Source organism: Olea europaea, chromosome 13 (assembly GCF_002742605.1).
Source record: "Olea europaea var. sylvestris chromosome 13, O_europaea_v1, whole genome shotgun sequence".
Lineage (NCBI taxonomy): Eukaryota > Viridiplantae > Streptophyta > Magnoliopsida > Lamiales > Oleaceae > Olea > Olea europaea.
The window spans coordinates 1,185,126-1,209,507 of NC_036249.1; the positions used below are offsets into that span (position 1 = coordinate 1,185,126).

Consider the following 24,382-nt stretch of genomic DNA (forward strand, 5'->3'; position numbering starts at 1 on the left):
TGTGATGGTTAGTGACTTAATATATTAATATGGTAGTTTTTTATTACTTTATACTATAAATCACTAAGCGTTACATGTATGTCATGTAGAATGACTATGGTAGTGAACGACTGTAAATAATATTAATTTTTTGTATTTGCTTCTACATTTTATAGAAACTTCCGAAGTCATCTTAGGGGGTCGATTGACAGGATTTTTAAAAAGTCAAATTGTTTTAAAATTAAGAAAGATTATTTGAACATGTTTGGATAGAAATCAAAAGATTTTGATATTCAAAAGTTGCTATTGAACTCGTTTAACTAATTTTATGAATTTTTTTTTCTTTAGAAAAAAAACTACTATAAAGTTGCTATTTTTTAAATCAAAAGAATTCTTCTAGAAGCATTTTCAAAATAAGAAGCTATTTTAAAACTATTATTTTCTTTTTTAAAAAAAAAAGAAAAGAAAAATTAAGGTAGTTTCTTCATAAAATCATGATGTAAGAGCAACAGTTACGCTAAACAGGGCTGTAGAAACAGAAGCAGATGCCCTATAAAATCGGTCTTTAAACATTTTTGACACTTTTTTTTTTTTTTTTTTTTAAATCAGGAGAAGTGCCGTCAAAAAATTACTCAAATATGTCCAGAGGATCTATTTCATTTGTATTATATTGTTGACTGTCAAAAGTCGTATGCAATTGGTCTTGCATGATTATGAAAATTCACTTGAGATCACTCAACTTGCACGTTATTTCATGTTCGTCACTCAGGTTTATATCTTCATTTCATATTGTCGTTAAAAAAAAAAAAAAAGAGCCACATTTCAATATTTGAAAATCACTGTAAAATTTAAATTTTACTGCAGGCACAATGCCATTTCCTTTTCATAGTGAAACTCTATTTTGATACAAACAAGACGCGCAAAATGTTGGGAAAATTGGGTGATTTGTATGTAAATTTATTTAGAAATTAGCATAATCAGTTAAATGACATAAACGTAAATTCAACAATAATATAAAACAAGAAGAAGGTTAGATAATCAAGTCTTGGGAGTCACGTCGACGACGCTATCCTAAAGTCGTGTTGCCTCCCTTTCGTGCGGATTTTTTCGACACTACACAGTTCCAAGATAAAATTCATGTGGCTCACCTTCTATGGATACGATCATAGGGAGATAATTGAACGAGCCTTTCACGAGATGCCAAAAGTAGAATATAAAATTGTAGAAAGAATAGTGTTTCAAGAGGGGTTTTTTGTTGTATCTCAAGATTGTGATTTTCATGTTGTGTCCTCCCTTTTTATAGTGTATAATTTAAACCCCACACTAATGAGAATTAATCAATCCATAACCTCCATTTAAATATTTAATTTTATGTTATAATATAAATTAAGATTTTAATTAAATTAAAACTGAAAATTAAAAATATAATAATTTTGAAAGTTGAAACTTAATATAATTTCCAACAATCCCCCACAAGTTTTAAGATTTCAAAATAATTAAAAATTATATAATAGTGGCAACATAATACTGTGCAATAGGTGTAAGTGTCTTTTGGACTTGAACCTCACTTAGTGATAACAATTTTCATTTGAGGGAACCATAATGGACTAAGCCTTGAATTAGACCCCTTTGATCAAATTTCAATTGTTCCACACACAGTATCGATTTAGGCTCTAGTTTATAGCGGGTAGCGCTTTTAATGGTCATGTGCTCTAATCTTGATTCTAATAAGAGTCTCTAGAGAATAGTCCAATCTCATAGTCACAGCCTCATGACAACTCTCACATAGGTGAATCCTTCAGAGGTGTGTGTGACCCACACCTCACAAGAATTCTCGCCTTGATACTCATTCAGGGTTAAACCCTTCCTAACATCACATTATTATTAGCACTATCACCATTGGAATGAGCACAATATAAGTAGTGCTATTACAAGTCACGCAGTACGAGTTATTTCTACCACATTGATCCTTTTTCATGGGATCTCCGATCACAAAGGTTGGGTTACTCACGGAGAGGACTCCCTTATGGGCTTAAACTCATCCCCCTCGAAAATTTATGTATATTCATCTCGGACTATATATATTCATGTCCATCTTGGACAATAAATTGGTACCATTAATTTGTAAAGCTCGCCTCGGTACTCATTCAGGGTTAAACCCTTCCTAACATCATATTATTATTAGCACTATTACCATAGGGATGCAGCACAATATAAGTAGTGCTATTACAAGTCATGCAGTACGGGTTGTTTCTACCACATTGAACCTTCTTCATGGGATCTTCAATCACAAAGGTTGGGTTACTCCCGAAGGTGACTCCCTTATGGGTTTAAACTCATCCCCCTTGATGATTTATATATATCCATCTCGGACTATATATATTCATGTCCCTCTTGGACAATAAATTGGTACCATTAATTTGTAAAGCTTTTCTTCTTCACCTGCCCATTTGCATATCTGCAAAGTCATCTAAGACTTTTTTTCAAGATGTCAATATCACATATATAATTATAATAAGATAAATAAATGAAATTTAGAAATTGACTTCTCATAGCATTTTCAAACGTATGCGTCCGTTCAACTCTTGTATTTCACCTGTATGTCTCCAATTTCATTTCTAACACTTTTCAAAAGTCAGTTTTACACAAAGAATAATAAATATAAGGTGCATCTATTTGACATTTCAAACACCCCCACATTCCAAAGATATTCATCGTTGTGGAGTTTCTTTGAAATTTTTCATGTCTGCGATTACTTCTAAACATTTTAACAAAATGTTAGTGTCACAATAAATAGGAATAATTTAGATAGATTTAAATAGAAGTATGACATTTCGATATTCACCCAACTTCTCTTCGAACATTAACCAAAGAAAAGAAACTCTATTAAATAATTTAATGCCCCAACATTTCAAGGATATCTGACTAACTATGATGATGTTACCTTGTAGAGTTTACCTTGAGGCAAGTCAAATAATACATTTAGGATGCAGCTCAATCATTAATTAATGTACCTAATTTTTTTTCCCTTGCAACACGTATAATGACCAATTTATCTAAACAAAATAGAAGAAAATGCATTGTAATTATTTAACATCGCATTATGAATTTTCTCCCTTAAAATTCTCTGCATCCTTCGCCACATTTTCATTTGAAATAATTCAAAACCAAATTTGACACCACATAAGTCTAAATTAACTAGCCATGCCACCAAACTGAATTCTCATTTTTGAAATAGTACAATTAATAAATTATAATAAATCTTCCTGACATTTTAACCATTAAGATATTCGCAATGATTCCTCTATATACTTGTTCTAGGAGAGGTAAGCACTAGGCCTTTGCACTATTAGTATCTATAAATATTTTCTTCAAGCATCAACTTAAATCAAAATTGATTATACTACATTGAAGTACTATATGTTACTCAACATCAATATAAGAGTTACATATCTAAATTAAGTAATAATAAGACCACTATTATTCACAGGAGTTACAATTACTTTTCCTAAAATATCAGTTAAGCACATTCTTTATGATCCCTAGGAATTACCTGGATACAATTGCTCTTAATATCAATGAAAATCGTCAACGAATCAATCATGGCTAAACACTGAATAGGCCTCCTTTATTTAATGGTTTATTCTTACATTAATAATAGGACATTTTAACCTGAACTTGCACCAAAAGGAAATGTCAATAGTATCACTCAACTCGAGGTAAGAAATCAATGTGCCTATTTTGCTCGTTTTGAAGTGATTATGGATTTCATATCATACATAGAGTTGTGTTCAGACTAATTGCTTCGAAATGGTAATTTCTACTTATTCACTGAAAATACCTATATTTTCTTTTCCTTTTTTTTTTTCCATTCTACTTCAATACAATACCTATATTTTCTTTTCCTTTTTTTCTTTCTTTCTACTTCAATACAAAATTATTTCCAACGCCATTCCTATTTGTAGGTATAAATAAATCTTAATACATCTTCCAACCATAGGGCTGGAGTTGCCATATAGGAAAATAGTCTTAAGGGATTCTATAACTAAGATTTTGTGGTTGCCTTTATATTTTCATTGTTCAAGCATCAACTTGTTTGAGTGAACATACATAACATGATAGCATGGGCGGAAAATGATGCAAATATATTATATCCAGAGAAAAATAGTTCATCTAATGTTGATTCAACATATATTTAGGGGTATAAGCTAGATATGGTCTATCAAATTTTTTCCCATTAGCTCAATGAAATCCATCTTAAATAATCTGAATATCCTTATAAACAATTTTGTAATAATCTAACCACATTTGAATCGATATCGGATTTTATTAACCAAAGACGGCACCTGGATTACGACATTAGTAGTTCAAATTCAATGCAATGCAAGCAAACTGTTAGCTAAGGGGCAGTAAATTGAAGAGTGCATTGCAATGGCTTGAGAGTGTGTCAGTGCTTTAAAAAAAAAATGGATTTGGTTTCAAGGTTTTAAAAAATGATATTCATAAAGCTTTTGATACATCGATTGGGATTTTCTCCTATGGGTATTACAATGCTACGGATTTAATGCCATTTTTGTGCTATAACAAATATTTAAATCTGCCAATATACGAGGCTTGGTGAACAGGACGCCTAAGGGATATTTTTGATGCTCAAGAGTTGTTCATCATCTATATCTCATTCAATTCAAGAGAATACTTATGGGTGAGATTCTTGACAGACAACAAGGTTAGGGGATCCAACTTTCTTTCAGATACAAACAGGTTGCTTACGACACTTGTGTTAGATGTGTAATAGACTAGCAGTTGATATCTACCAATAGAATGCAGGTCTTGGTACACTATCTATAGATGTGTATTAGGCACGAATGCACGCCCAAAATTTCTAAGCAACAATAAGGAAATTAATTTGGCATCAAAGGTAACAAAAGGTACACTAAGATTACACATATGATATATCTACACACCATACTTCAACACGATTTTAGATTGTTGAGAAAATTGGGTGATTTGTATGTAGATTTATTTAGAAATTAGCATAACCAGTTAAATGACATAAACGTAAATTTAACAATAATATAAAACAAGAAGAATGTTAGAAAATCAAGCCTTGTGAGTCACGTCGACGACGCCGTCCTAAAGTCGTGTTGCCTCCTCCTTCGTGCTGGTTTTTTCGGCACTACACGACTCCAAGATAAAACCCATGTGGCTCTCCTTCTATGGGCACGACCATAGAGAGATAATTGAACGAGCCTTTCACGAGATGCCAAAAGTATAATATAAAATTGTAGAAAGAATAGTGTTTCAAGTGAGTTTTTTTGTTATATCTCAAAATTGTGATTTTCATGTTGTGTCTTCCCTTTTTATAGTGTATAATTTAAACCCCCACAATAATGAGAATTAATCAATCCATAACCTCCATTTAAATATTTAATTTTATGTTATAATATAAATTAAGATTTTAATTAAATCAAAACTGAAAATTAAAAATATAATAATTTTGAAAGTTGAAACTTAATATAATTTCCAACACAAAATTCAAATAAAGAGGCAGAAAACATTACGAGCAAAGAAGAAAAAGACAAAATTCAATTATATTGGTACTTTTTATATTAACAAAGAGTAATGTTATTTACAGTAACTCATTGTCGTAGCTGCCTTTGTGACATGCATGTGACGATTGGTGATTTGATACATTAATGTGATAATTTTTTATTATTTTATATAACAAATCACTAACCGTCACATATATATCACGTAGCATGATTGCAGAGTGAACGATCACAAATAGTATTTTTCATTAACGAAGGGTTGAAAATATGTACAATCATGCTACTTGTACAATTTCATTTGTACAATAATCGATGACAACCTTTGTTAGTATTATCACATCCATCCATTTTTAAGTTGTCAAAAACTGTTTTTTAAATTATTGGTCCAGATTTCGCCACCTCCAACATTATCAACAATGTTTGTCAACTAAAATTGTACAAATAGCTTAATTCAAATCCCTAGAGGATTCCATAGCCCGTCAGGCTTCATCATTTTCCATACAATTAGGCTTTACCCGACAACGGGCAGATTTTTATTTTTTAATCAGATTTGGCGTAGCCCTTGTTTGAGCTCCATTCTTTTGGAAAAACATATTTTTCAATAGTGTTTTGACATAATTTCAATGACATATTTTTTAATAAAATAATATTATACGAAAATTCAAAATATTTTTTATTTTTTAACCACACATTTTTTTTCAATACAATATTCAAAAATTTATTCTTCCCAAAAGAAAGGTACTCAAACAAGGGCGTAAATGAATGTATTTTCCTATCGTACGCGTCTTCTTAAAATATCCTTCAAAAATTTAAAAAATTCTAGTAGTAATAATGGATTGGTTGAATAGTGCCTGACATTCTGGCCAGTCAGAGTCCTTCAAGACCAGATCCCTTATGTGACTGGCTGGTTAGTGCTTGTTTGCCATTCATTAAAATTATAATTCATTTTTCTAGTTTCTTATCAATCACACATTTTTATGAAATAATATTATGGCCCAATTTATTTCTCATTATTTGTCCATTAAAATTAAAAATATTACCATTATTCATCACATCAAGTCATCATATTTGATTTTCTACTTCTTGTATGAGGCTCATAACGACTATATTTTTCATTCTCATTCTTACATTAATGTTGCTCAAACGGGGCCTATATATATTTCCAATTATTTTTCTTTTTTAACCATACGTTTTTCAAAAAAATTATTTCAAACATTAAAATTTCAAATAATAAGGGCTAAACGGAGGCGCATTTCCGCCCCCGTTTGGCCCTCATTCTCTTTCATTTTTTTCCTCTTATTTTCAACCACATAACTTTTCATAAAATAATATTACACGTAAATCGAAATTTTTTTATTCTTGTTTAACCCACATTCTTCATAAAAACACTAATCCAAACATTCAAATTTAAGAAAAATGGGGGCTAGACGGACGCTACATTTCTTTTCCTTAATTTTTTTTTTCAAATTCAAATATCGATTTTTACTACATATAGATAAAATTTTAGAAAAAAAAAATTAAATCAAAGCAGAGTTTTAAATAAAATGAAAAAGAAAAATAATAGATAAATTTGGTCACTTCATTATAACATACCAAGTACACTGTATTAGTAAACAGTCATATTATTACATACAAAATATGATAAAATTAATATGCAATTTGAACGAGTAAAGCAAGTTAAAAACCACTACTACTTAGCCAACTGAGTTTCGACTCGTGTTATTTAGAGGTGAGCACGAGTCAGATTCGGGCACAATCCGATAATCAATCCAACATTACCAAGAAATTGACCCAAATCAATTCAAGCTGATTTAGATTGCTGGCTTTAAGGACATTTTATCTTCTTTTTTGTTAAATGCAGGTTAAATCTGAAATCGAAAATTGACCTGACTCCTTTGGAAACCCAACCCAAATCAACTGAGTCAAGTTAGGTTTTTGAGTTAAGTTTAGTACGTGGGCAATCTGTCCAGTCCTAGACCGTTAGTCATAAAAATACCTATTTTGTCTTTTCAAAATGGTCAAGGCAAGTCGAAAGTTTAACCTCTGTTTCAGATTAGTTGCTCAGTTATGACGTGGAAGACTTTCACATTGACTTCAAATAAAACTCATGTTTATCATGCCTAACATTTGTTAAAAAAAGAAAAAAAAAGACAATGTTCTCACTTTTATTTTTAAAAGATCGAGTCGTAGATGTCGCGACCATGTTTGATTAACAAGAATACTTACCCCCTTCTATATCCGGAAGGGGATAATGTGGCATGGACAAGATCCATTGACCACCAAATTTCCCTATGGATAGATGTGCTTATCAAAGGAATACTTCGTTATCAACATATTATCTAACAAAGAAGAAGCTAGCCAATTATTTAGTTTGTGGATCAAATTGAAACAAAATAAAATTGAATAAATATAGAGTCGATAACATTGTTTATGTTATTTGTGTAAACATGGATGATAACTTTATTGACAATTGATGTGTTAGCAAAAATCTATTCATTACACAAACAACTTTTTGTTAGAATTGTTTAATTATAGAATATCACGTGATATTTTTTGTCATCTATGATTGTACATCAAACATGATTGTAGATTTAAACCCACTTGACCCTTCGGGGTATAGTCCTGTGGTGCAAAAGACAGGAGTGAGGATATCTCATGCATTGTTGATAGCTGTAATGTGGGGGTTCGATTCCTGAGACATGAAATTGGATTCTTTGTAAGCGCTGTGTACAGACAGTTCTTGTTCACTGACTTGTTAGAGCACATCTCGCGATTTATCTCCCTCACAAAATTGAGCAGAGTTATAGGGACCGGGTTGAACCTTTATTTTAGATTTAAACCCACTTGGGTTCACAATGCCACACACTGAATCAGAGATAACCATGCGTACTCCCAAATGATCAAATGAACAAAATACAATTGCATTTATTTCAGCTCAACACTCCATTTATACTATAAAATAAAACTATAAACAAAAACAAGCATCAGCAATTTTCATTTTCGCTTTCAGCCTCTTTTCTTCGGAAACCCTTCGTCTACACTTGTATATCAAACTCATTTAATTTAATATCTAGTTTTTAATTTGGGGGGGTTTGTTTAGCTTTGGGAAAGAAGTTATAATTTTTAGTTAGCTTGGGTTGGATTGTTATTGTTTAAAGCAAGCTCAAGGATTTGGAGGATTGCGGCTGGAATTTCATAGATCTGGGTACGGATTTCCTCTTATTTTTCTTTTTAATCTTAGTTAGCTCATAACTCTTTCTATGTGCTTCTGGGAGTTGGTCAACTCTTATTTTGAGTTTTAAACTTTTAATTCGTGCAAACTATTTACTCAAAAAGAAATTGGCAGTTTATTTATAATCTATGCAACGACTGTAGTTTGAATTATGTGGTACTTAATTTTTAATTACTCGTTTGGATGAGTGATTCTGTAATCCACTGACGAATTTTAATATATCTTTATTTCTTATTATCATAAAACTTATTTTTCTTGCTCGTTTCAGTTTCCCTATTATGGGCCTAATTGCAATATACACACATAGAGATGTATAATTGTGTTAAGTTATCAATCCTAATTATTGCGGATCCTAAATTTTTAATTACTCGTTTGGATGAGTGATTCTGTAATCCACTGACGAATTTTAATATATCTTTATTTCTTAATATATCTTTATGGGCTAAATTGCAACATACACACATAGAGATGTATATTTGTGTTATCAATCCTAACTATTGCGGATCCTAAATTTTTGTATTTTTTAAAAATTCTATTGAGGAATTGGAGTTCTTGAAAAATTTGATTTTGTTCTAATTTATGATATAAATAGGGAGTCATACTTAGACTTTATAATTATCATCAAAAGGAGAAAAATAGAAGCTGGAGAATATAGGAGTGCAATTTTTCTTGTAAATATTTTTTCATCGTAGTGAATTACTACAATAGCGGGAGAGGACGTAGCCTCATATTGAGTTGAACTTCTATAAATCCTTCATATTCTTGAGTGTTTATTTTTCTTTCTTCGAATTGATTGCTCTTGGTTCATAATCCTCAACAATTTGCAATCTTTCCCTATGCATGTGCAGCCTTTCTCTTATATTACGATAAACCAGCTGGTAGAGGAGGATGGCGCCTTTGTAGATTTCTGGAGAATTTAAACTATTTAAATAGAAATTAGTGGTAAATAACTTGATAGTAACGACCATTTATAGATTAGTCAAACGGAGACTAAAATTTTGCTGATGTTTTAGACACAAGAGCACCTTTCTCAATACACTTTATCATGTTCCTGGTCTTGTATGTGTATTTATTTCATTTTGATGAGTGAAAATTTAAGTAACTTATGTTGTTTTGCATATATAACATCCATTCTGTGCAGTGAAACCTGGCTATTCTGCTGCTGATCTTATAAAAGTTGAACATTGATTTCACTGCCATCTCGCTTGTATGCCAAGGTCCTGCTACAGTCATAATCATGCAGCACTACATGATTAAAGAAAAGATCTTAAAAGTTAATAGTGTTGAAGAGAATTTGAGTTGTACTTCTCAGTTGTGTTCTGTAATTGATAGTTGATGGTTCCTTGTGGTTGGTATAAAATAACTTGACATGCTTATGTAGAAAGCACCTGTTTTTTGGAGGGGATGAACATATACTATTACTATATTATATATTTTGCTATTATAATTTCTAGGTAATTCTGCAAGAATAAGTAGTTCCCCAGCATCCTGCTCAGTACAGGAAATGGGAAACTTCATCTTTTCTTTCTTCGGTAAGTGATTGGAGATAATGTTGAAGCTCTCAACTGACAGGAAGTATTTTAAGCATCCTGACTTTTGGTGCATTTCGAATAAGGCTTCAAACATTCATTATTTTGCAAGAAGAGTGCGTCAAAAGTAACGATTTTGTGCACATTTAAAGCATATTGTGGAATGTGAATATTGCTTCAGGGCACCAATTCTTTTTGCATTTCATTTTCTCACGAAACACTGGATGTAGTTGATATCAAATAATATCTGGGCTCAATAAACTTCAACTTGCTATAACCTTGCTTTGACCCTGCAACACATGACCACATACATCCTTAGTTAACGAAAACAATTGTTTAGCATGGTGTCTAAGTATCTTGACCAACTAGTGGATTCTTATTATGTGGTTTGATGCCACCTTCTGTTGTATTCCTAAGGTTTTATTTCTATCATCATGACCATTCATTATTTTTTGTTTATGGATTTCCAACTTTACCAGGGTAGTATATGTTTTATGTTTATGACTTCTGTTGTCCTGTCTACAGATTAATGAAATATGTATCAACCAAAGGGCGTTCCTACCTCAAGCTTAGTTCATAACAATCCATTAGTTCACAGTCAGCCATTAGACTGTGGTGCCAGCTCAATGGATCCCATCAGCTCAGGCAACAATGCCAACAACAATCTTAATCTGGCCTCTAAGCAGCGGCTTCGTTGGACACATGAGCTTCATGAACGGTTTGTCGATGCCGTAGCACAACTTGGTGGACCAGATCGTGAGTCATCTTGATTTTCATTTAGCCAACTTGTGCAAGTTATCCTGACAAATGAAAGAAAGACAAAAGTGACATTTTAGCGCAGAGTTTTATGTGTTGGCTTTCATATTGACTTTCAAATATTCATAATGGGCTCGTGTCATGTTCTGAAAAATAAGTAAATTGATGCGTTTTTGAGCTTTCAGCTGGAGAATTTATTTACTCTTCATTTATTTATGCATCAGCATGAAAAAGTTGTAAGATTTTACTTTCCAATTTCAGGTGCTACACCAAAAGGTGTTCTCCGAGTTATGGGGGTTCAGGGGCTAACAATTTATCATGTCAAAAGCCATTTACAGGTATTTAACTTATGATATTCCTTTCCAAATCCCTGTCTGTATGTATTTTGTCTGCTAGGTAACTTGGCTGACTATTGCACACAGAAATATCGACTTGCCAAGTATCTTCCAGATTCATCATCTGATGGTATGTACTTTATAGATGATGCAGACATTACAGTATTATTACATTGCTTGAATTTTTCAAATTATGCTTTAATTTCAAGGATGTGTGATGTAAACGAAAGCGTGAACTCAACAATCAATCTCTCAAGAACACAATAATAGATTGAACTTAAGAAAACCCTCAAAGTTGTAGTCAAGAACAACCAAGAAAACAAAGTGCCAAACAAAAGCCAATAAATAGTTCTAACACTTAGAAAAACCGTAATCGTTAAAGACCAAAATGCCATCCACAACAGGGCCAAAAATAAAGAACAATTTAAAAGAAAACAGTTCAGGTCCAGGGAGACCCTTGCCAAGCCTGGGGGGTCAAGGGGATCCTGCCTCCAGCTTGAGGGCTGGCTGGGGGCGGCATGGAGGGCGGCATGGAGTCTACCCTTGGCTGCTACAGGGGTGGCCGCTCTCCTCCTTTTGCTGACAGTTGCGTCTCATCCCTTTGGTGCTGAATTGCATCTGTGCTGCAGTCATCTCTTAATGTACCAAGTTGCTTCCACAGCTGCGTCAATGCCTTGTAGAAAATGCTTCTTGAACACATCTTGTTTTGAATTTTATGAAGGGGGAAAAGCTGAAAAGAAGGAATCTGGAGATATGCCTTCCAGTTTGGACGATTCATCGTAAGTAGATGACATTCTTTTTTTATTCAATTTCTTTTTATGATCAATTCATGGATTCATATGAGTGAGCCTTTTGATATGAGGCTTTACTCTTTCGTTATGCTTGCAGCGGAATGCAAATCAATGAAGCACTTAAGCTGCAAATGGAGGTCCAAAAGCGTTTGCATGAACAACTGGAGGTACACTTCCATCCCCTGCTCCCATGGTACTATTTTTCCCTGCTTTTCCTGTACAAGTTTCTTGATATATCAATTACTTTTCCATGGAGCTATTGAAACATTGACATGTTGAAATAGGGGATGCGTTTGTATTTGATGCGAAAATATGATTCCTATGCTTCAAACATGTTGCTATTAAAGTATGAAAAATTTGCTCCATTTCATCATGAAAGAATCCGTGGGAAAGTTAGATAATCCATATTGCATTCTTTCTCCACCTTACGAGGAAATCCATGCTAAACTCATTGGTGATTTAAATTTATCCCCAGCCTTCTCCTGGTATTTAACAGCTTCTCTGTGTTGGAGAAAAGTTCATCTCTTAGGAGATGCAGGTTTTATAGGTCTAAATGTTTCTGTACTGTCTAGCGAATTATACAGGAATTGACATCTATTTGCAATAAAATGTAAATCACCAATTTGGTATGCAATACTGGGTAAAAATGAGAAAGTTGTGTCCAACTGCTCCCTCTCTAAAATTCAGAATTAGCATCAGAAAATTCAGTTTTCTTCCTTTTTTTTTACCTGCTAAAAACAGTTAGATCTAGATGTTTCTATGAAACTTTGCTGTCGAGCTTTCTTCTCAGGGAAAGAACAAAATTAAAAGAGATACAAAATCTAAATCTTGGGATTACTAATTCAAATGAAAATGATTTGAATCTTTGTTTTCGAAACATAATGATGAACAACAGGTTCAAAGACAGCTACAGTTACGTATAGAAGCCCAAGGGAGGTATTTAAAGAAGATAATTGAAGAACAAAAACGAGTAAGTGGAGCTCTTTCGGAAGTGCCCGGTTCTGGGGTCACAGCTCCTGTAGCAGAGGACACTTGCCCAGAATCAGATAGCAAAGTTCATCCAGCAACCCCTGCTCCAACATCCGAGCCTCCCCATCTGGACAGGCCTCCCAAAGAACGTGCAAAAGCCAAGAGTCTTTCTCTAGACGAATCTTTCTCATCCCATCAGGAGCCTCTGACCCCTGATTCCGGTTGTCATGTGAACTCATCAATTGATAGCCTTCGCGATAAACCTGGAAAAAAGCAAAGAATGAGTACAGATGCAGCATTCAGTAAACAAGAGATGGTGCGTCCCCATTTGATAATGGAGTCGAGCTTGAGTCCATGTTACCAGCAGCCACATTCAGTTTTCCTGACCGGAGAGCAGTTTGATCGTTCATCAGGAATGTCAGTCGCCAATGAACTGCTGGGAAAAGTTTCGGGTGGCAATATATGATCCATAGCAGTCCAGTGGCATTTCTGGGCTATATAGAGTTTCTGAAATTCGCTTCTTTCCCATAGATCAGAAGTGTACCAGTGTCTAGATATGAGAATATTGTGGGTATTTCTGGATTTGCTCGAACTCTCCATTTGTAACTGTGAGGACTAAGTTGCTATATAGTGATTTCGACACTAAAAATCTGGTAGTTTGATGCATTTGGTTGGGATTGTCATTGGAAATTTTATGCCTCATGTCTTGGGTTCTGACATCGCACAACAGTAACACGTCCTTATTTGTTATATCTGCTGTTGGTGGAACGCTATCAAATATTATGGACCAAATGCACGACAATATCATGCGCCTATATCAATTAGCCTCACTTGTACAAAAAAAATAAAAAATAATAATGATAATAATAATTAGCCTCACTTTCTACTTTGTAGCTAAATGAAATGAAAATGAGCAAAAATAGGATAGTTATTCATCACATCAAGTCATCATATTTGACTTTCTATCTCTAGTGTAGGGTTCGTAACAATTATATTTTTTATTCTTATTTTTACATTAATGTGTGCCAAACGGGGCCAAAACTTCAAAATGATATTCTAAATTATAACTGAAGACTCTATAGAGCAGAGAAAAAGAAAATTTTGAAAGATTTCAAGAAAAGATAGAGACGGAAAATATTAAACGAAAGAAAAGATTTCAAATCCTGTCCAGCCCTCGCAATTACAAAATAACATTTAACTAATATAAAATCAATCATTTAATATTTTACTATATATGAAATTATTGTATGTACTAGAATTGTCCCCACTCAACCTACCAAAATCGTAAAATCGCATCAAATTTTAGTGAAACATCAAAAAAGAAAAAGAATTCCATGCCTCCAATACAGAGATAGACTCAAATTTGAGCAATTATTTATTAGCTTCTCAAAGATAATTTAAATAAAATCGAATTAAAGGAAAAACGCCACCCTTTGACTCGTATAGATCCAATTTCACTCATTGAGAAATTTTGGAACGGATCGCCGCCATAAAATTTAACCGGAGATCAGGGATCTGTCCGGCAGCTCCGGCTGGATATTCACGATTTCGATTATAGCTATTATTTGCAAGAACTCTTTCTTGTTTGGAAAAAATTGAAAAAGGGGGCTGTTGAATTTCTCAGGTCAGCATCAAAATTCTCATCTTTTTTTCACGTGAATTTTGTTTCGTTATTTTCTATTTTCTGTTTTATTATTCATTTCCTCTGGGGTTTTTGTGTGTTGACCTTTTTCCGGATAGGTTTTGTTCTGTTTACAACAATAGCATTTTCCTGTCGTGTAATAATTTGATTTTTTTTCCCTTCCTTTTAGTTCGATGGTGTGGACTATATTTCGGGCACAATGATACTCTTTATTTTTTTTGTCCTTTGACCTTTGAAATTTGAATTTAGTTTCTTTTTTTTTTTTTCCTCTTAAAAAATGCCAAGTTAATTGGATATGTTGATTTACTTCTTAATTCGTTGTGTTATATTTGTGAGACTGGGAAAAAATTGTAATTCAAATATAGAAATTTCAATTTTTTTCTCACTTTATGTATCTGTTTGTTGTACAATCAAATCACGGGGTCTCCCTTTGGTAATTATTGGTTATATTGCTTTTGGTGCAGCTACCAGTCAGTTGAGTTGGATGATAAATAATGTCCAATCAAGAGGAAGAAGTGGAGTACGCGAATGGTGATTATGAAATGGGGGAAGTCGACGAGGATATGTATTTTGCTGGTCGGATGATGGGAGACTCAGAGTCCGATGAAGAAGATGAGGATGAATATGAAAATTTGGTCTGTTCAATTTATGCATAAAATACACACTTGCATAGGATTTAAATGCAAGAACATTACTATTAACAATATACATTTTCATTTGTAAACTTTTTGCCATATGGTTTTGCTATTGGTGAGACGATTTAACTGAATTATGGGATTAGGACAACAAGATAACCGATACTTCTGCTGCCGAGGCAAGGAGAGGGAAAGATATTCAAGGAATTCCATGGGAGAGACTAAGCATTTCCCGGGAAAAGTATAGGCAGACTAGACTAGAGCAGTATAAGAATTATGAGAATATACCACAATCTGGCGAGGCTTCAGTGAAGGTAACTTTCAGTTTCAAGTCAAACTGTGAAGATATTATTTTGATTCCAGTTAATGTACGCTTTTTATATTATTCGTTCCTTTTTTTTTGGATTTTCAGGAATGCAAGCCAACAAGCAAAGGTGGAGCATACTATGAGTTCCGGCAGAACACGAGATCCGTGAAATCAACCATCCTTCATTTTCAAGTAAAATCATATGTTTCCTTTGATTTTTTTTGGTCCTTTTAAATGCTTTGATTGAACTGTTGAATTCGTACTCTTACTTGTAATATTTGAGATGTAGTAGCATTTCAGCCTTTGCACCTGCAATATGTGAGATTTATTACCTTGGGCTTTGGCTATGTGTATGTATAAGACACAAAAAAGTGTATATCTGTGATTGTGTAGCACAGTGTGGTAAGAAGAACGATCCTTCTATAATCTCGTGAACGTTTAAGATACCATATATGATGCATAGAGAATTGCATCTTTGATAATTATGTTAAAGGTGTTTACTCCTACAACTCTGTTTTAAGCTTGGTTTTCTTAAGGTGTGATATCATGGATATAATATCATAAGTTTACCTGTAAAGATATTCTATACCCTTCCTTCTACATCTCTACCATTACAAGAGACCAAGAACCAATAAATAAATGTAAATATCCTTTTCTTTTGTGAGTGTGCATGTTTTATTGGGAAGGCGATGCAGCTACTGCAGAATACATGTCTCTGACTATATTTAATTGCCACGTTTCCTTCAGTTCCAACTTTTGAGAGATCTACAAAAATTTCATGAATAATATAATTTGGAGCTGATCTCATTGTTTTAATGAGGAGCTTCTGATAATTAGTCAAGTTGAAATTTCACGCTGTCATGCTTTTCCATCCAGTACAACACCCTTGCGGATCTTCTTACCCATTTAGTTTCTATGTGCTGTACAATTATGCTACACATGTTAGCATTACATAAGATACTGAAGAGTCTTCTGGATTTTAGATATTATTTAGGGGTTGTTTGACAAAGCTTTCGATAAAAGTTTTTGTAGATTTTGATTAAAGTTGATGAAATATGGGTTGCAGTTGATAAAAGTTGTGGGTCCTATGAAATTTGTGGTTAAAATTAATTGTTGGCTTTGACCTCAATTTTTTAAGCTTTTCCAAATATCACTTACTGAAGTTTATGCTTGGATTTAGCACTTCTTTTGATGTCAGTCTTGATTTGTATGTTGTTGCGAATGCTTAATTTAATCTCTTGAGCATTTATATTATATACTTTTGAAATATGTTGGAGTGTCTCTTTTGGTTATCTCATTTAACCCTGTTGTTTCACCTTGCAGTTGAGGAACTTGGTTTGGTCTACGTCAAAGCATGATGTTTACCTCATGTCACAATATGTAATCATGCATTGGTCTTCATTGACATCCAAGAAGACTGAAGTTCTTAATGTTTCTGGGCATGTGGCTCCACGTGAGGTGCATTTTTCTTATTAGGATTGGGTTTCTGAACATTTTTGTCCATTATTTTGATGCTTCCTTCTGGTAATCATAATTTCTGGAATTTGAACGGTGGATGGATTTTCTGTGCCTTTGTAGAAACATCCTGGAAGTTTACTAGAAGGATTTACTCAGACTCAAGTTAGTACTCTAGCAGTGCGTGACAATTTGTTGATTGCTGGGGGATTCCAGGGGGAGCTTATATGCAAGGTAGTTCGTTCTTTGTGTATATAACACATGCCTTCCGTCATGTTCTATTTTCTTATATATCTTTCTACCTGCATTAGAGAACTAGTTGTTTTCGATTGCTGATAGGTCCGTTTGTGTTCATAACTTCACAAGTTGTTTGAAGAAACTTGTCTTCAGTTACGTAATTCATTTTTCCTTCGCAGTGTAAAACACAGTTATTCTGTTTAGTGGTTATGCTGCAATGTATCAAGTATGAGACAATTAGAAGTAACAAACATTAAACCTTTCTAGATAATGGAAATTGTGAAGATTTTTATTGATTCACTGACCGGAGTACTTCATGTTGATGCAGGATATAAACCGGCCAGGGGTGAGCTTTTGTACTAGGACAACTTATGAGGATAATGCAATTACCAATGCGATTGATATCTATAACAGTCCAAGGTGATCTGCATTCTTCTTTACAATACCAAATTGAACTCCCTACCTATCTACTTCTTGGGGATTTTTGAGATATACTACAGAAATGCCATCTCTATATTTTTAGTTTCTAATTCTGGTTCTTGTTGCATTTAATTCACCGCCAGTGGTGCTGTTCATTTCACTGCTTCAAATAATGACTGCGGAGTTCGAGACTTTGACATGGAGAGATTTCAGCTTGTTAAGCATTTCTCTTATCCTTGGCCTGTAAATGTAAGTTTAGTTTCTCATAATAATTTATTTACGTTACCTATGGGCATAGCAATAGGAATTAATTTCCTTTGCAATTTAGTAGAATATTTGTTATTGATGTCTAGGGTTTTGTTGAAAATTGGAGGGGAAAAAGAAGTACAAAAATGCATATAAAATGTGTATTTTAGATCCATAGGGTTTTTGCTGCAATGGCATTCAGAGTGGTTAAACCAGATGCTCACGTCAAATTTGTACTTGAATCTCTGAGATTTATAAGTTACCAATAGAATAAATTTATAAATCAAATGTTGTTGACACTTTCCGAATTTGTTGTTTTATGATTATCATGATTTTGAAGTTGCGGTGTTAAAAAGTGTAGTTTTTACAGTAACCAAGTTGAAGATGTTGCTAAAGTTTTATTTCAATGTCTTGTATGCATGCCTGTTTATGAAAAGAATATTGATGTGAGTGGAATTTGATGAAGGTGCGTGTGAGGATGTAACAACATTTTGATAATTTTCTACTTAATATGTTGTGTCCATGATATTTGTGATTGAGAATTACCTTGAGGATAAATGGAAAGAACTTTTACCCCGGTGGTTTAAGAAAGAGGACCCATGATACTGTTTTGAGTTCAGGAATTTATGAACTTTATTTCCAAATCTCAATTGCATTGTTAGAACTTAGCAGTTAGATCACAGGCTGTGCCTGAACTGCATTGTGGCTTCAAAACATGTGGTACTTGGGTCATCTGACAATAGCCTATAATTGGTACTTGGAGAGTTGGAGTTTGTGTGTTAAGATTCGATCGAATGCATTGTTGGCTGTTATGCACCTAATTTGGATCCACAATTTCCGGAACAGCTAAATCACTGGATTGCGCGACGCTCTTTAATCCTCTCTACAGATATTGTTTTATGTGAAAAAATAGGCAGTTAATACATTTATTATTTGTTCTTCAACTTCGAGTTGACCATGATATTCATGCATCTGTTTATGTGGTGCCCAACATGTTCTCTGTATGGTCTGTACCTACGGGTTTAGGTAAATATCTAATCGTCCACCGTCCGGAGAAGTCATTTTTGGAGGAGAAACTATGCGTCTCACAGGATACAGATAGTAATAACTGGGTTCCTTATCTATATGATCCCCGGCGTTGAGCTTCCACGTGAGCTTTCACAAAAGTATGCAGCATGAGCTCAACCAAAGTACTCAAAATGAGCTAAACCAAAGTATTTAATGGTCTATGAACCTTCTCATTTAGAAATGATTACTGTGCTTTGTCCCGATCATCTGCTTTTATATTGATCCATGGATGTGTAGATATGTTTGAAGCAATCCTAGCACATTTTCTGGACGGCAATCGTATGGAAAATTACTCCTTACAAGTTCGAACTACTATACTTCATATATTCTAAATAATTGATTGTCAATTTTACTTTCATTTAGGTATAGTCGGGAGAGGGTTTGGTATCTTTTGATCCCTTTTTAAAAAAATTCATTAAAATATAGGTGTATATTATGGTTACCTTTTGTCTGTTACAGCACACGTCTTTGAGTCCAGATGGTAAACTCATAATTATTGTTGGAGACAATCTTGATGGGATGCTTGTGGATTCTCAAACTGGGAAGGTAATGCGTCTTTCCGATTTCTAGATTTAATATGTGGATAGTGGGATGGAACTGATGGATTTATAAGGACCAAATTGACGAGGTATTCTTTTGCTACATTGACAATGTGATTTTTTAGACGGTCATGCCTCTACATGGACACTTGGATTTTTCTTTTGCTTCTGCATGGCATCCGGATGGTAACCTATTTGCCACCGGGAACCAAGATAAGACTTGCCGTGTATGGGATGCTCGAAACTTGTCAAAGTCTGTCACTGTACTCAAAGGAAATCTTGGAGCCATTAGATCAATCCGTTTTACATCTGACGGACAATTCATGGCAATGGCTGAACCAGCAGATTTTGTCCACGTCTATGATGTGAAGAATGGTTACGAGAAAGAACAGGAGATTGACTTTTTTGGCGAGATCTCTGGAGTCTCTTTCAGTCCTGATACAGAATCCCTCTTCATTGGCGTGTGGGATCGCACCTATGGTAGCCTTCTTCAGTACAACCGTTGCAGAGATTATTCGTATTTGGATTGTCTGATATAATCATTTGGTACGTTCTTGCCCATTCTTGGATATGAAACTTCTGCGTTGGTACTACTGTTGCGTCGTCAAATAATGCTGACTAGTCTAGCAGAAATGTGAATTTAAGCAGCTCTGGTGCCTTTTGGTAGGGAAAAAAATATCGCCGTTGACTTGCCATTTTCTTGTTGGCATTATGTGTATATTGAAATTTCCAATTGTATCATTAACTTTTCTGGAGTTAAATGAGAACAGACTGCCTGGAATTACTGTTTTTAATTCATATTCAACACCTTGTTGCCGAAGTGAACTGTCAAATAATTTATATCTGCTTGGGAAAAAAGTAATGAATTAATATCCGTACCGAAGATTATGAATTATGTACTTTGGTTTGGAACACTGAAGATTATGATTATGAAATGATGAAGTATTTTCTCACATCAATTTGCTTTTGTTACATCAATATCTACATTTATACATCAAATCATAATCAAACTGTTAGTTTAGCACAAATGATGCTCCACGGTAGATAATCACTCTTTATGTATTAGTGGTAGTGCCATGTTAAAAGGGACTAAGGGGTGCCAACTAGCTGCAAACCCAACTAGCATCCAACCCTTTCCAAGCAGAATTTTGTGCAGAATCAAGAGAACCCGAAAGCCATTATAGGATAAATGGATATGGAAAATCATTCATTCTTTTATTACTAAAAGAATGTGTCATATCTCACACCTTTGGGGCATAATAAGAAAATGGAAAGAGAAAAAAGCAAAAAAAAATCAATTTAGAACTCTTGATGCGAAGAGCTCAATGAGTTAATTAAATAACTTTATGCTTCTTCACTCTTGCTGTGCTCGACAGTTATTACTCCGGTGTAATTGGATCAAAGCCCCCCTTAGGCTGCACTCTTTTACCTGAAAATGATGAACGATAATTGGAAAGGTTATAATTTTGTGAGAAGATGATCATAACATTCTGCAGCAGTTACCTTCCAACTTTTTTTTCTTCATGGATTGAGTTAATTTTGAAATGATTCTTCGACATCAAAGAGGTAAAATGAACAAAAATTATTAAAGGATATGCTAAATGAAAGAAGAAGAAACCAAAATAAAAAAATAGTAAACAATACTTGGAGGAAATATGTCAATGGAGAATGAAGTTTCCTAATAAGACGCTATTGGTTGAGTCATAGATGGACAAACCTGTGCTGTATATTTCTTGGATAGTAAGTCCCCACATTCCTCAATAAGGGCTCTTTCTCCACTAACCACCCGAGCTAGTTCAGAAATTGAGGTATCCACTTCTTCAGCCTGCATTGAAGATGTGCATTTTTAACACAGGCATGCATTTATATCATCTATATAAACACAGTACATCCACAATTGTATGACTTCCTTTCACATTTACAGGACCTGCCAACAATTAATAGAAAAAGAAATCAAAATATTCTAAACAGTATGATTTCCTCAACATTTGTGCATTCTATAGTGTGTTTTTAACATAGATATCACATGAATTTACGGGATAAATGCCTGGCATTTTGTCTCACCTTTGGCATAAGTCTCAGGACATGGGAAACTATCAGTTCCATCACCTTTACAGCTGAGCTCAAAGCCTCCTGCAAGTCTTTCACTTCAACCTGGAAAAGTTACCCCACAGTTACCCAGTTCTTTACATTAATTTAACAAATATGGATAAAATTTATGCAATTAGTTAGCAGAATAAGTCTCACCTGGACCTCTCCACTGACTGGAACTCTTAGCGAGGAATTTAATAAAGCATTTGATATGTCCGATAAAGAAGTTAAAAAATCCTGTTCCAAAGCAGACCATGCATCCAGATACGGCATCTAATATAATAGCAGAGTACGTGAGCACCAAAGCCAAAATAATAAAATTGTAAGAACAACAAAAAGTTCTCCAAACAACCAAAGTTCCTCTTTCATAGGTGTAAAAACCATTTAGAAGATAACTAATGCAACAAAAATGACGTCTCTGTTTTTTCTTTAAGTTTCTTGACCATTTCATGTTTCTTCTTAATAAGGCCATTCGATTTTCTAAAAACGAGTGATAACTGTAATGACCAACATAACAGGGATGAAATAATAGAAAAAATCAAAAGGAATATCAATCATGTTATTTGACATCTGGGATAATCAATTGGTGAATGAGTAACAAACCATCTACCAAATGCAAATGACATGGCTTGTTAAGGTATTGTAAGAATGTCTTTTCAACGACACATTCTGCAGTGTTTATACATATAATTGAAAGTTGATCAATAATTCAATAGTATATCCAGGAAAGCTCTTAAAAGTGAATATCTTTTCATGATTGCCATCTAGAATAGAAACATGCATGTATAAAATATTTCATTTCAAGTCACAACATAAGATGAGCAATAAACTCAAAGCCTGACCAAGCCTTACTTGAGCTTCAACAATCATGGATAAAGTCTTAATTCCTTGCAGCATCCCAAGTTCACTACGCTTCTTTTTCACTTCATCATGTAAATCAGATATCTTGCTTCCCATAGAGTAAAGTTTTATCTGCACATAAATGGGGGGAAAAACATGATTTATAATTCAATATTAGACTATTGAAAAGAGCAAGTCCTTTATCCATTCCAATTTGTAATGCAAATTAAAGAGACATTTTGAAGAAGAGAGATGGATTATAGGACTAAAATGAGGGAATAATCAGAATTATAATACAGATATCCTAGAATTTCAAATGAGAATGGAGATAAACCTCAGCATCCCTTTTTTGAGTATTGACAGTTGCCTCTGCTTTTGCATTGGCTAATCGCCACTGCAGATAATGGTTGTAAAGCATCTTGAGAGAATGCACATCTTCTTGATGATTAGAGACCTTCCTTCCTTTCCTTGCGTCCATTCCCAGTCTCACACACGATGCTGGATGAGGAGGCAGGCAAAGACTTCCGCCCATCTTTACAGACGATGAAAAATTCAGTGAGCGAGCACAATCACTAGTGACTTTACCCTCATTGTTAGAACTCCTCTCAGCAAGCCATTTATCCACATCTGACACAGAAGAGCGCGTCTCAGGAAGACTCCGGGTCGCCTTGCTAGTCTGCATAAACAGTGGAGAACTGGGGCACGAAGAACTACCTTGGCTACTAGCAGTACTGCAAGAATCCGAATCGTCATATCTAGATGTTGAAATTCTAGAAAGCTTTTTGTCCACAGTTTCTCTGTAATTGTTGCTACCAGAAGTCGCTTCTTGCAATAGCCTAGTGGCCGCCGTAACGGCCGTGCATCCATTAATACTAATATTCATCGGATTGCCACGATTACCACTATGGGGAGTTTGCCTATACCGCGATGGGACAACCCGATCGGTACCAATCGCAATCGGCGTGTCCGGCCTCGAAGAAATTCTAACAACCGATGCCGCTTGCTGCTGTTGATTTTGTTCACCATTTTCCTTAAAATGCCTAAATCGTTGCTGTTGCTGCTGTTTCTTTTGAACAGTAGCTACACTATTTGTTGCTAACGATCTATTGTGTGATACCGTCTGGGGTAGAACGAGCAGGGTGTCTAGGCTTCGAGTGGTTTCCGGTACTTGATTCTCGTCGCGTGATGATTGCCTGCGGTGGACTGATTTTGATCGCGAATTTTCAGAAGGTGTAGGGGTTGGGGTTGCGTTGGAATGAATCAAAGGTGACATGAATCGCGAACTGACTTCCCGCACCCTTGGCCGCCGTTGGGGTAGCGACGGAACTCCAACTTCCGCCGATGCTTCGGCTGCACTTCCGGCAGTCGATTCGGTCATTTCTCTTCAACTTTGCCGGATTTCGAGGGGAAGATTACTCCAACGCCAACAAAGATTAACGATAAAAAATTTGTAGCGATCGGATTCGAAATGCCGACGGGAGAAATGGAGAAGGGGGCAGGGGATTTTCGTGTAAAGGAAAGGTTGAAAAACTAGCCGTTATGGGTTTAGAATTGTATATATATACGAGGATGGGGACGTTAACGGATCTTTTTCTCGGGTGGGCAGTGATGTGGGTAAGACTGGAGATTACATCCGGGACCGGGTTAATTATGTGGTTAACGGATATACTGCTTTTAAATGTAATATTAATAGGCACCTTTGAACTTTTACCTCTCAAACTTTGTAAAATATAACAAAGTTATCCTCAATTATTTTTCAAAA

The 24,382-nt window shown here is 34.6% G+C and overlaps 3 protein-coding genes across 5 annotated transcripts; 2 read left to right on the forward strand and 1 right to left on the reverse strand.

Moving 5' to 3' along the window:
- The first annotated feature begins 8,386 nt into the window (after positions 1-8,386).
- LOC111407194 (myb family transcription factor PHL7-like) lies at positions 8,387-13,842 on the forward strand. 2 transcript variants are annotated; one of them, XM_023036533.1, is made up of 8 exons: positions 8,387-8,733; positions 9,902-9,977; positions 10,815-11,045; positions 11,307-11,383; positions 11,468-11,510; positions 12,102-12,159; positions 12,269-12,338; positions 13,067-13,842. In XM_023036533.1, exons 3-8 carry the CDS (start codon positions 10,826-10,828, stop codon positions 13,604-13,606), a joined length of 1,008 nt encoding a protein of 335 aa, XP_022892301.1. In that variant the 5' UTR covers positions 8,387-8,733; positions 9,902-9,977; positions 10,815-10,825; the 3' UTR covers positions 13,607-13,842. The 2 variants fall into 2 exon arrangements, with proteins under 2 accessions (XP_022892301.1, XP_022892300.1); XM_023036532.1 differs by lacking the exon at positions 9,902-9,977 and having other exon boundaries at positions 8,388-8,733.
- Positions 13,843-14,445: 603 nt separating this feature from the next.
- Positions 14,446-20,509, forward strand: LOC111407198 (uncharacterized WD repeat-containing protein C2A9.03-like). Of its 2 annotated transcripts, none has more exons than XM_023036536.1 (10): positions 14,446-14,764; positions 15,247-15,417; positions 15,564-15,731; positions 15,830-15,916; positions 17,048-17,182; positions 17,303-17,413; positions 17,745-17,836; positions 17,980-18,085; positions 19,610-19,696; positions 19,815-20,509. In XM_023036536.1, the coding sequence occupies exons 2-10, from the start codon at positions 15,277-15,279 to the stop codon at positions 20,226-20,228; spliced, it is 1,341 nt and encodes a 446-aa protein (XP_022892304.1). In that variant the 5' UTR covers positions 14,446-14,764; positions 15,247-15,276; the 3' UTR covers positions 20,229-20,509. The 2 variants fall into 2 exon arrangements, with proteins under 2 accessions (XP_022892304.1, XP_022892305.1); XM_023036537.1 differs by having other exon boundaries at positions 15,573-15,731.
- Positions 20,510-20,616: 107 nt separating this feature from the next.
- On the reverse strand, positions 20,617-24,365 carry LOC111407195 (protein ENDOSPERM DEFECTIVE 1-like). Its single transcript, XM_023036534.1, has 6 exons — positions 22,955-24,365; positions 22,633-22,752; positions 21,937-22,053; positions 21,754-21,843; positions 21,407-21,514; positions 20,617-21,118 (listed from the first exon to the last, which is right to left on the reverse strand). The coding sequence occupies exons 1-6, from the start codon at positions 23,996-23,998 to the stop codon at positions 21,044-21,046; spliced, it is 1,554 nt and encodes a 517-aa protein (XP_022892302.1). The 5' UTR covers positions 23,999-24,365; the 3' UTR covers positions 20,617-21,043.
- Between the last annotated feature and the right edge of the window lie 17 nt (positions 24,366-24,382).